At 33.4% G+C, this 11,116-nt stretch overlaps 1 protein-coding gene across 1 annotated transcript; it reads left to right on the forward strand.

The window, feature by feature from the left end:
• The first annotated feature begins 5,024 nt into the window (after window positions 1–5,024).
• LOC133307944 (calcium-binding protein CBP-like) lies at window positions 5,025–8,866 on the forward strand. The gene is made up of 5 exons (XM_061508517.1): window positions 5,025–5,550; window positions 7,131–7,177; window positions 7,297–7,472; window positions 7,915–7,933; window positions 8,490–8,866. Exons 1-5 carry the CDS (start codon window positions 5,106–5,108, stop codon window positions 8,592–8,594), a joined length of 792 nt encoding a protein of 263 aa, XP_061364501.1. The 5' UTR covers window positions 5,025–5,105; the 3' UTR covers window positions 8,595–8,866.
• The last annotated feature ends 2,250 nt before the right edge of the window (window positions 8,867–11,116 follow it).

Genomic DNA, 11,116 nt, shown 5'->3' on the forward strand with positions numbered 1-11,116 from the left:
GAGTTTCTTCTCTTTCCAAATGGTTTTTATGACTTGTAATGCATGTTATTGGTTATGGAAATTATCTAGAAAAGTTTGTATCACGTAGGTACTTCTTCCAAACCAATATTGTACATATGAAACCATTTGTCTTGACTTTTCTTTCAAGGATGCATGCTTTTTGAAATATATGAGTGATGAATGACCTCGAGCTCATGCAATGCTTTGTATCTATACATCTTTACACATTTTTCCTAAGTCTTAAATAAATATACCATTTGAGATTTTGGACATGGATTGATGCTTGAGACTTGGTGCATGCTTTCACATTTGCTTGAGTTTCTTTTGGATATTGCTTCGTCTTTGAACATTCCTCTTTGTTGTCATCAAAACTATGTTGACGTGGAATCATCAAGTGTACCTTGTATCCACATCATCACTTTGATTCATCAAATTAGTTGTTACAATGACCTACCAAAAAAAAAAATTGGTATTTTCTTTGCCTACGTTTTCGTTTCAGCCTACAAACCTATGAAGCATCGACACTTCAAAAATCTCGATGTGTCGTGTCCGACACTTTCCGACACTTCGACATTCCCTGACACTTCAACGCGCGTTGTAGAAACTCAAAAAAGGATTCAAAGGTTGCGTTGTGTTGCGCATTTAGTTTTAACTATTAGATTTGTTGGATTACTATTATCATTTTATTGAATTTAATATAAATATTTGTGATATCTTATGATTTTTTGTAAAATTAATAGATATTATAAGTTTAGCTTTATTTTTTTGTTAAGTTATTGAATATTAAATATAATATACGCAACATAAATTAAAAATATTATTCAATAACAAATTGTGTCTTAATATGTCGGAATCTAACATTTTTTAGAATTAACGTGTCGGAGTGTCGTGTCGTATCATGTTCCGTGTCTCGTATTGGTATCGGGGTGCTACATAGCTACAAACACACTAGTTTCTACCAAACAAATGTCAGAATAGGAAAAGCTACTTTTGTCGTTTTGAGGGACGTTTTTTAGTGCAACATTTCATCATACTTTCAGCCTTTCTCAATATAGTCACACAATCTAACAGAATTAAACACAAAACAAGGATTCGCAAGTTCCTGTCCTCATTGTTTAAATGGCTCTCGTATAGAACAAGCTTCAAGCACATGGAACTCAATCTTGCATAGTTTTCTATATGAAAATTCGAAACCCTGATTTTTCAACTCCCAATTTCAATTCCAAAATAACTCTTAGGGGTTTGGTTGACGAAATTTTTTTGGAATAGTAGGAAAATGTAATAGATAGAGAAATGATTGGAAAGATAGATAAAGTGAGATAGATAGAAAAATGTAAAAAAAAGTTGTTTGGTGGGAAAAAATTTACTGGGAAAATTAGGTAACTTTATGAAATCAACAGTGCATTAAAAGCCAGATAACCGGTTTTCCGAAAAATCCCACCTTCAAATTGGGTTTCTAAACAGTGCGGATATCTATATTTCTCATAAATCCAGACAAATTGGATAGATGGGTTTTTGGTGAAAATACGTTGAAACAAACATGGTGTTTCTAAAAGCCATACTTGAGAAACATAAATATCCGCTGAAAAACTCCCGACCAAACACCACCTTAACGTCATTATACCAAACTAATCATATCAACTTACATAGCGATTGAGCTTCTCCGTAGCCCCCTCAGCTTCTTCAACTGTACACATGACTACAAATCCGAACCCACGACTCTGGTCAATGTCCCGATTATAAATAACCTAAAATCACAAGCACAACCATACTTTAATCATGTGAGCTATAATGCAGCAGCGTTAAACCACCTGAAAAAAAAATTTAAATGGTGGCGGTCAAGAAATCAGATCTCCAATATTTTGCAAAAATTAAATAAGTTTTATGTAAAAAAAGGAAGAAAAAAAAATTCAAAATCTTTGTAAGTTTTTTCTATAGTCACTCGCCCCTCCCAAAATTTTGAACCGTTTATTCCTTTAAATTTTTTTTATTACTTATCCCTTTAACTTAAATTTTTTTTATTACTTACTCCTCTAACTTAATGGGGTAAGTGATAAATAAATTTTAAGTTAAGGGATAAATGATCTATAATTTCAGAGAGGAGTAAATAATTCCGATGAAATTTAGGATTTAGGATTTTTCTTTCAAGTTTGAAAAAAAAAATAACATGGATAAATTTTTTTAAAATATTATATCATTTTCAGTATTCATTTTTTAAAACTTATCCAAGTGCAAATGAGTTATGAAATTAACTTTTCCATAAAGCCAAATCTAATAGTTATATTGTCGCTTTTGTAATGGCCCTTAACGGGCTTAAGAGAAACTAAAACCACCATCCAACAGAGAGTTCAAAAGAAACTAATCAGAAGGAATTAAAACCGTGATATGGGGCCAAAAACATAGAAGAAGTTTGTGGGTTAGGGTTAAAACAGCCCCACTAAATATAGGGTCAAAATTTTCGCGACTTGATTATGGGCCTAAAGAACTGTCCCACAAGCTTGAGCCCGTTTTCAGAATACTAGTGATATGACTTATGAGCATGGTGTTAAAGATGAAGCTCAAAGCCTCAAAGCATCTTGCAATACAAGACGAGAAGTTTCTTCTTGTTTCATATTTCTTGATAGTTTACGCATAAGTGAAATTTTTTATAAATTAGATATAAAACAATAGTATCTTCATTGAACAATGGAGTTCCTGGATTTTGCTTGATGCCTCGAGCTTTCAAGAAAAAAATTGTGATTAATGCCTAATCAAGAAAAAATTGATGATGAGGTAAATAAATAAAATAAAGGTAAAAATTAGATTTAAGAAATTAAATAACGGGAAAAAAATTAAAACTTGTAATTTAAATATAAATATATGAATTTAAAGCAATATGTAAAGTTTATACGAAATTAATATAATCAGTTGTCGCATCATTTTAGCCACAATTAGTTGCGCAACAATTTGAGCGCAACTCAGGTAAATTTGTCACGTGACATTAAAGGTTATTGTCTCTGTAATATAAAGTTATGGGGTGTTTGGTAGAGAAATTTTTTTATTTAACTAGAGAAATACAATTATTAGAAATATTGTGAGAAAATGAATTTGATAGAAAAGTTAGAAAAAATTGTTTGGTATGCCAAAATATTACCGAAAAAATTGGGTTAAATTTTTTGCTTTTATGTTTGGTTGAATGTAAAATATTGATGAAAAAATAGATTGAAAAGATGAAAATAACTCTTTTATAATTTTTGAAAACATTACTCCTAGATTTAACACAAGTGAAAACCTTCTGCAAGCTATGGCTAGGTGCACTGAGCAGAATGGAAAAATATATGAAGGTGAAGGTTAGAGGAAATAGAAGTGAGAAGCTTCAAGAGACGATGTCTGATCTTCTTAAAATGAGATTATGTTGCCACCTGAAACGGTTTTTGTGATCATAGTCAAACACATGATCCCTGACCTGGAAGTATGAAACATACTCCACTTTGTGTCTCCAAATTTATGTAGCAGGGGCATTTCCGTCTCCAAATTTGTGCTCCATTTTTTCTTTTCTCAGCAAATGAAGTGATTTTCATCATATTTTGCAAACAAATCACAATGACAGGGTAAAGCATTTGCATGGTTAAATTCTTTTGAAACTGCTACAAACATGGTTAAGTTAAAATATCATTAGAAGTTGCCTGGTTATCTACACCAAACACCCCCTTAGTGCCATTTGCCCCTTACATTAGGTTCTTTACAAATAGCTTTAAATTCATATTATTTATTTAAATTACAATTTTTTAATTTTTCTCCCATTAAATCACTCTAATAATAGTGTACTTAATTTAACATTTAAAAATAAATTGTTTGAAAATGTTTAACACTTAATACGATTTATATTTACAATTTTTTATCTCTTAAAATGTATTATTAGATAATAAACATATAAATAAAGAATTGCATCAACTGATCACGTAAATTAAGCAAAACTAAATATTATGAAATTTTGTTTCTAACTGTTAAGAGGAAAAAATATGACGCATTAAAATGATGGAAAGTAATCAACGTGACATACAAACTTCTTTGGCGAAAGATCCATTTATAAATTTTTACAAATTACACTATGTTCTCTCAGGAGAACATATTGTAACCTAGTGTTCTCTCAGGAGTACATAATGTAGTTTGTAAGACTTTGTAAACAAAAAATTTATAAATATAACCATCCACAACTTCTTATGTTTTAAAAATGGGAAATTGTTTTATGCAGGAGATAATTATCTCATTTCACATATATATAGAAAGATGTGTTTGTAATTTCTTTTCTTTTTTATTTTTCTTTAATTTGTGAGCTCCACTTTTATTGTTAGTGAGTAAAAAAAACTTCTTTCATGTTAAATGAGAGAAGTATTACTCTTTAAAAATTTATAAAAATAAAGGGGAAAATAAGTATCATTTTAAAGGATGTAAACTTGTGTCATGTTAAGTGAGAGAAAGAGATAGATAAAGGAGGAGAGAGAGTGGACAAAAAAATATAAAGGTATGGATCTCATCTCTTTGTGAGAGTGAAATGACATAAGTTGTGTAATTTAAAAAGGACAAATATTTTTCCTAAAAATAAATGCTTATGTGTTATTTAATATATGAGAAAAATGTTTGTCATTTTAAATAATAGAAAATTACGTCATTTTAAAAGAGATACAGACACAGAAAATTTGAATTTTAAATTAAAAAAAATCACCCACTTTCTCTCTCCCATAATTTTTGTTTTTCTGTGTCTATTTCTCTCCTAAAATGACATAACTTATATCATTTAAAATGATAAACAACAAATCCCTTAAAAATGATATATCTTATCTGTACGTTACAAAATCAGAAAATCAAACTCCTTAAAAAATTTATACACTATTATTTAATTTCCTTAGTGCAGCATAGCTGTACAAAAGTATTTTGAATAGGCACTAATTGAAAGCATCTTTCCGTTGTAGCTAAAAGTCAACACAATGGTTTGCCCAAAAAATAAAAATAAAAATAAAAAATAAAAGCCAACACATATGCATATATTGAACCTCAAATCAAATTAACTCTTTGTCTCTCCTTACATCACTTCTTCTTCTTCTTAAATCCCTTACTTTTTAAACATGTCTGGCTATCCCAACCAGCCTCCCGGCTACGGCTACGGTTACGGCGGAGCGCCGCCGCCACCCCAACCCTACGGCGTTCCGCAGCCCGGTCAGCCCTACTCCGCCAATCCCTACGGCCAGCAGCCGTCCGCTCCTTACGCCGCACCTTATAACAAACCACCGAAGAACGAATCACAATCCCACGGCGGTGGAAGCGGAGGCGGATATCCGCCGCCGCCTTCGGGGTACTCGAGCCCGTTCGCGTCGCTGGTGCCGTCGGCGTTCCCTCCCGGCACTGACCCGAACGTGGTGGCGTGCTTCCAGATGGCGGATCAGGACGGTAGCGGATTCATCGATGATAAGGAAATGCAGAGAGCGCTATCTTCTTACAATCAGAGCTTCAGTTTGAGAACCGTTCACCTTCTCATGTTTCACTTCACCAACACCAACGTCAAGAAGATTGGTACTCTCTCTCTCTCTCTCGAACAATTCTTCTTTCTTTCTCATTCCGAATCGGGGGCTTTGGGTTTCTACTAAATTACGCCGGGGGATTAGGTTTTCCGGCGCACGGTACTAAATTGCGCCGACTTGTGGAATGACCGTGATGCCCTCGGTCAATCACGTTTATTTATGCGTTTTGGATTACCTGCTCCTGACAGGGGAAACGCGTGTCGCGTGCTTTCAATGCGCATATAGTGACGTGGCTCATTTTTTTTATGCGCTAAATTGCGCCGGCATGGTGAATGACTGTGATACCCTTTGTCATTTCACGTTTTTGATTTTAATTTTTTTTTTTATCCTTGTTTATTTGCGTTTTGGTTTACCTGCTCAAGACAAGGGAAACGTTTTTGCACTTTGTTTTTTTTCTTAAGGGGGCGTTTTGGTTTACCCTTTTAATATTTTTTTTATCCTTGTTTTTCTCACTTAGTCTATTTGCGTTTTGGTTTAACTGCTTCTGACAAGTGAAACGCAGGTCGTGTGCTTTTTCAGTGCGCACATCTCGTTCCTTACTCATCTTTCTATGCGCGTTTGTCTTTTTATTTAGTCGTGGGGACTTATGTGTCATTTGCGGATTTAATTTCGGGTTTGCCTTTTGAGGGTATCGTGTGGGCGCCTACTCATAGCGCCCTTGGGATTCTCCGGATACGGGGTTTTGTTTTGTCCACGTGGTTTCGAGTTGTTGGTTCATTAGTGATATTTATTTTTTATTTTAATTTAATAATATTATATTAGATTGGTTTAATTTGTTAATTCTCATGTTAAGAAAATTGTAAAATAGTTAATGTTATAAATATTGGTAGGCCAAAGTTCTGACAAATCAATATCCTGGATCATGTGGTTGCAAAAGGGATTTGATTTAGGTGTTAGTTGAGCTACAATTGTTTTGGAGAATTAATTTCAAAATTTTGACTTTGTTTGAGTAACCTAAAGTAGGATTATTATTTTTTATTTTAATTTAAGCGATATTTCTGACAAATTACTGAATACTGAGTGCCACTTATTAAAATTGATATTGTAATGTTGAATGTTGATTGCAACTTTGCAAGGATTTATTTAGGTAAATTATTTGCCCTGCTTCTATTGGTTGTGACCGGATGAGCTCATTTGAGATGATTTTATTCATCAATAGGCAAATCAACACATTATTTTTTTAATTTTGTATCCTAATGTTGTTTTTATAACTGTTGATCTGCATATAAACGGGTGAGATCATCTCAGGTGACGTGATGTTACATGAGAGAATCCATTTTCATTTTATGTGTGTTAGAGATTGTTGCAAGTGAAGTATTGAACCAGTGACTACTGATTATAGATGCCATGTAGATATTTAGTAAAATATCTATGTTGTAATGTATCAAAAAAATAAATAAATCAATATTGTTGTAATTAATTTCGAGTATTTAAAGCATTTTGCCCTGATTTTTTTCTTCTATTCTGCCTTGATTTACATGCACATAATCCAATGTATTATTTAGTTATTGGTTCTCATCCACTTGACTTTTTCTTGTCCTAACTGTTTGAATTTTGGACTTTGTAATGCAGGACCCAAGGAGTTCACATCTCTATTTTACAGTCTTCAAAACTGGAGGGTATTTCCTTTTTTACTTTTAGTTTATTTTTTTTCATCGTTGATCTTGATTCTCAACTTTAACAAATTATATTTTCTTTATCAGAGCATATTATTTAAACTTAGTGATCATTGTTGCAGTCCATTTTTGAGAGATTTGATAAGGACAGGAGTGGCAAAATCGATTCATTCGAGTTGCGAGATGCTCTAATGAGTCTGGGTTATTCTGTTTCCCCTATGGTGTTGGATTTGCTCGTCTCCAAGTTTGACAAAACTGGTGGAAAAAGCAAGGCTATTGAATATGACAATTTCATCGAGTATGGGTTTGCTACATTTTTTTTATTGAATAAAAATTTATTTATATTATTAAAAAGGATTCTCGCCTTGGTGTCTTTTTTTTAAAAAAAATTTCCCCCTAAATGTCCAGCGTTTTATTTTATTATAACTGAAAAGGTAGAAGGAAATTATCTATACATTAACCACAAAGGCTTATGCACTCATTTTTTTAATTTTTCAAGAAGTTATGTTTTTATATATCGTAGTTTGAAGTCAGTATAAGCTATGTATCAAAAAAGAAAGAAAAAAGAAGTCAGTATGAGCTGTCAGATTTAAATTGGTAGAAACCTTCAATAAAATTCAAAATTTCTCTTTACCAGCGCTGTGTACCCTTATTTATTTTTATTTATTTTGGGTACCCTTATTTATTTTGGTGTAAAATGGATTTATAAACTGATTCGCTTTCCCTTTTTGCTAATGCAGGTGTTGTCTTACTGTTAAGGTGAGCTACCAAATCACTCATATCTATGGATTTTATCAGTTTCTACAGTTAAAATTATATCTTATATTCCTATATGTTAGTATGTTACCGCGTCTGAAAAGAAAAGAAGCAAAATGACAATTATAGTGATTACAGGGCTTCGGTAGCATTACTGCAATAGTATCAGACACTCCTTATAGAACTGCAGTACACAACTATATCTAGAAACTTCTAAAAGTTTGCTAGTTTATTATCAAGATTTTAATGTTGAAAACAATATTGATTTTTTTTTTAATATTATCATCCGTAGCCAAATGTGAGAATGAAATTGAACTTCCAATTATCTTGTTAGTTGACTCTATAAGATGATTAAAAGCACTACATGTTTCTTTCCTTGAAATTTATTGTGTCATTTATGTGATTCATGAAAAATAATCAACCTGGTTTTATTTCTTAGCATGAACCATAAATTCTGCTAAAATGAAACGGTTTATGTTAAAATCAAGCTGATGATGCATTTCTATTTTCCTGATGGGAAAGGTAAAAGACCTCAATTTGAATTGTGTTTTATTTGCAGGGACTGACTGACAAATTCAAGGAGAAGGATACTGGGTATACTGGCTCTGCAACATTCTCGTATGAGTCGTTTATGTTGACTGTCCTACCATTCCTTATAGCTTAGGAATCTTAATGGTTCTATGGTCGGTTGACTTTGTAAATGGCCTGGCGGCTATGTTTGGTTTATGTGTGTGGTTGAATTTCTTTTTCCAGCCTTTAATATGCTGCTATTCCCTGTTCTTTAGTTTGTAGGTAAACATATCCTAAAATATTACATTTTCAAGTTGCTGGTAACTTTCGTCGGGCATTGTCTGTGAAGTAAGTCCATGAAAATGAGTTTATGTGATAGTTTATCTTCTTTTTTTGGTGAAAGTGTGATAGTTTATCTTTATATATTAAACTAGACTATGTTTTCTATATTAAACTGAAATAAATCTCTTAATTTATTAATTCTTTCTCCATGAATGATGTTTTATTTATGTCTTTTTTTTTTTTAAATTAGTTATTCATATCTTTTTTGTTAATTGTTTTTTATTTGTAATTTAAATTTTTGTAGTTTTATTTGGACTAATTATTTATATCTCATCTATAATTTTAGGGGTCAGGATCATTTTACACCGGTGTAAGTTACACTCTCAATCCTGTCTGTTGATTCAACTTATATCTAAAGGCTCAATTTTTTTAAAAATGTGAGCCATTGGATAGAAGTGGATCAATGGTCAAGATTGAGTATAAGACTTCTAACTCTTATACCGGTGTAAGAATATCCTGCCCCTAATTTTAGATGTTTTTAAAATGTTTTTTTTTTCATTTTATCTAAATTTAAAAATACTTGTATAATGGATGGAATATTTGCTAATAATATTATTAAAATGATTATGTTTTTTAACAGACGAAACTTGATTTGACCTAGTGATATACGTCCTTGTGCCAAAAGAAAAGGATTCGAGTTTTATTTATTTTATAGGATATTTACATTTATGGACTTACATAAGGCTTATCTATCTAAAAGCCCATCAAAGAGTCATCATATGATAGTTGTTAAAGAGAATAATTGTGCTAATGTCGTTATAGTTGTGTGCAGATCTGCCACCTCAGAGTATCTAATTGATAGATACTTAAAGAGAATGATTGTTATAGAGAATAATTGTGCTTATGAATAGAAGGCCTAGAATTCATATACCCATAGGTAAAATTTTATAAATAGGAGATAAAATTTAGAGGTATGACTTAATTTCTCTTTTTGATTATTTTGCTGGCACTGTACACACAAACCATCCCATTTGACTAACGTCGTTATAGTTGTGTACAGATCTGCTACCTCAAAGTGTGTAATTCATAGATACTTAGAGAGAGTATTTGATCATAGATTGACCTACTAGCCCTTAGACATTTATGTCACTCCGATAAAATATTCGCGCCGTCTATGGGGAACCATAAATTTCTATTCCTATGATAACCATGGCATGCTTGAGAAGCGATTATCAACTGCCACCGTCGCCACATCCTGGGCTGCCATAAGATCTAGTGATAGAGGAGATACCATCGAATGACCCTGATCCTAATAATCAACAGGTGGTTAATTATGATGTTGTCCACGTGAGTGATGTGCATTCTGATTCGACATCAACTTCGGTGGTGAACCAAGATCCACCAATATGAGTTGCAAATGCTGGAGAAGCGCAGCCAGATGCATTGCAAGTCCTACCTGAGTCAAATGAGGATCCGCGCATTGCTCACATTGCGATCGACCCCCTATTGCAAAGGATCGAGGAGATGGATAAGCGCAATCAGCTTCATCGGCAGGAGGAGGCCCGGATCCGACAAGAAGATGCCTAGAGGATCCAAGATCTGGTAACAAGATTGCTGCAGGCAAGAAACCCAAATCCAGATCGAGCAACAACTTGGATCCTGGGTGACTTGCGGAGGGCAAATTCTCCTAGGAGAGTATATAAGCCGATCCAAGAACGTTGTAGAAATAATCACGCTGGAGGGAGAAACTTTGGTGAAGAAAATAAAGCTCGGGAAGAATGCACTTACTGAGATGATAGATTTGACCAAGAAAGAGCATTGGTTAGGCACAACCGAGATAGACACCTCAATAGAGAAGACAGAAGGGATAACTTTAATAGGCCCATCCAACATAGCGCTCGCAGAGATAATGCCCACCGAGATAGTGAAGCCGACAGAAGTAGGAGAGCTGAGCATGATTATCATGAAGTAATGGTGGAAAGAGATCAGAATCTAATCTCTAGAAGCCAAGACATAACTGGTATTTATAAGAGAAAATATTGTCGGGGAATTACATTAGTATTATTTCAAGTCTGTAAAGACAATAGAAGATGGGTCAAGCTTTCCAACTCGGATCAGAGATGGAGATAAAGCAGCAACAAAAATAGAAGCTCGGCAGCAGAAGAACGTGGTCAACATGATGGAGTTAGATATGAGGGAAGAAACTCTGCCAAGGCCAGAACTGGATAGGGAATAAGAAGAAGTTGCAATACAAGAAATTGGCCAAACGACTAAAGTCGGCAAAGGACTCAACTCGGAAGCAAAGATAGTACTGAGTGAATGCTTAAAAAGATAAAGATGTCTTTGCTTGAAAATCATCTAAGATACCCGGGATTGATCCAGGGTTTTGTTGTC

Source organism: Gastrolobium bilobum, unplaced genomic scaffold, assembly GCF_033153095.1.
Source record: "Gastrolobium bilobum isolate Gb01-03AN ecotype WA unplaced genomic scaffold, APGP_CSIRO_Gbil_v1 utg3757, whole genome shotgun sequence".
Taxonomy (NCBI): domain Eukaryota; kingdom Viridiplantae; phylum Streptophyta; class Magnoliopsida; order Fabales; family Fabaceae; genus Gastrolobium; species Gastrolobium bilobum.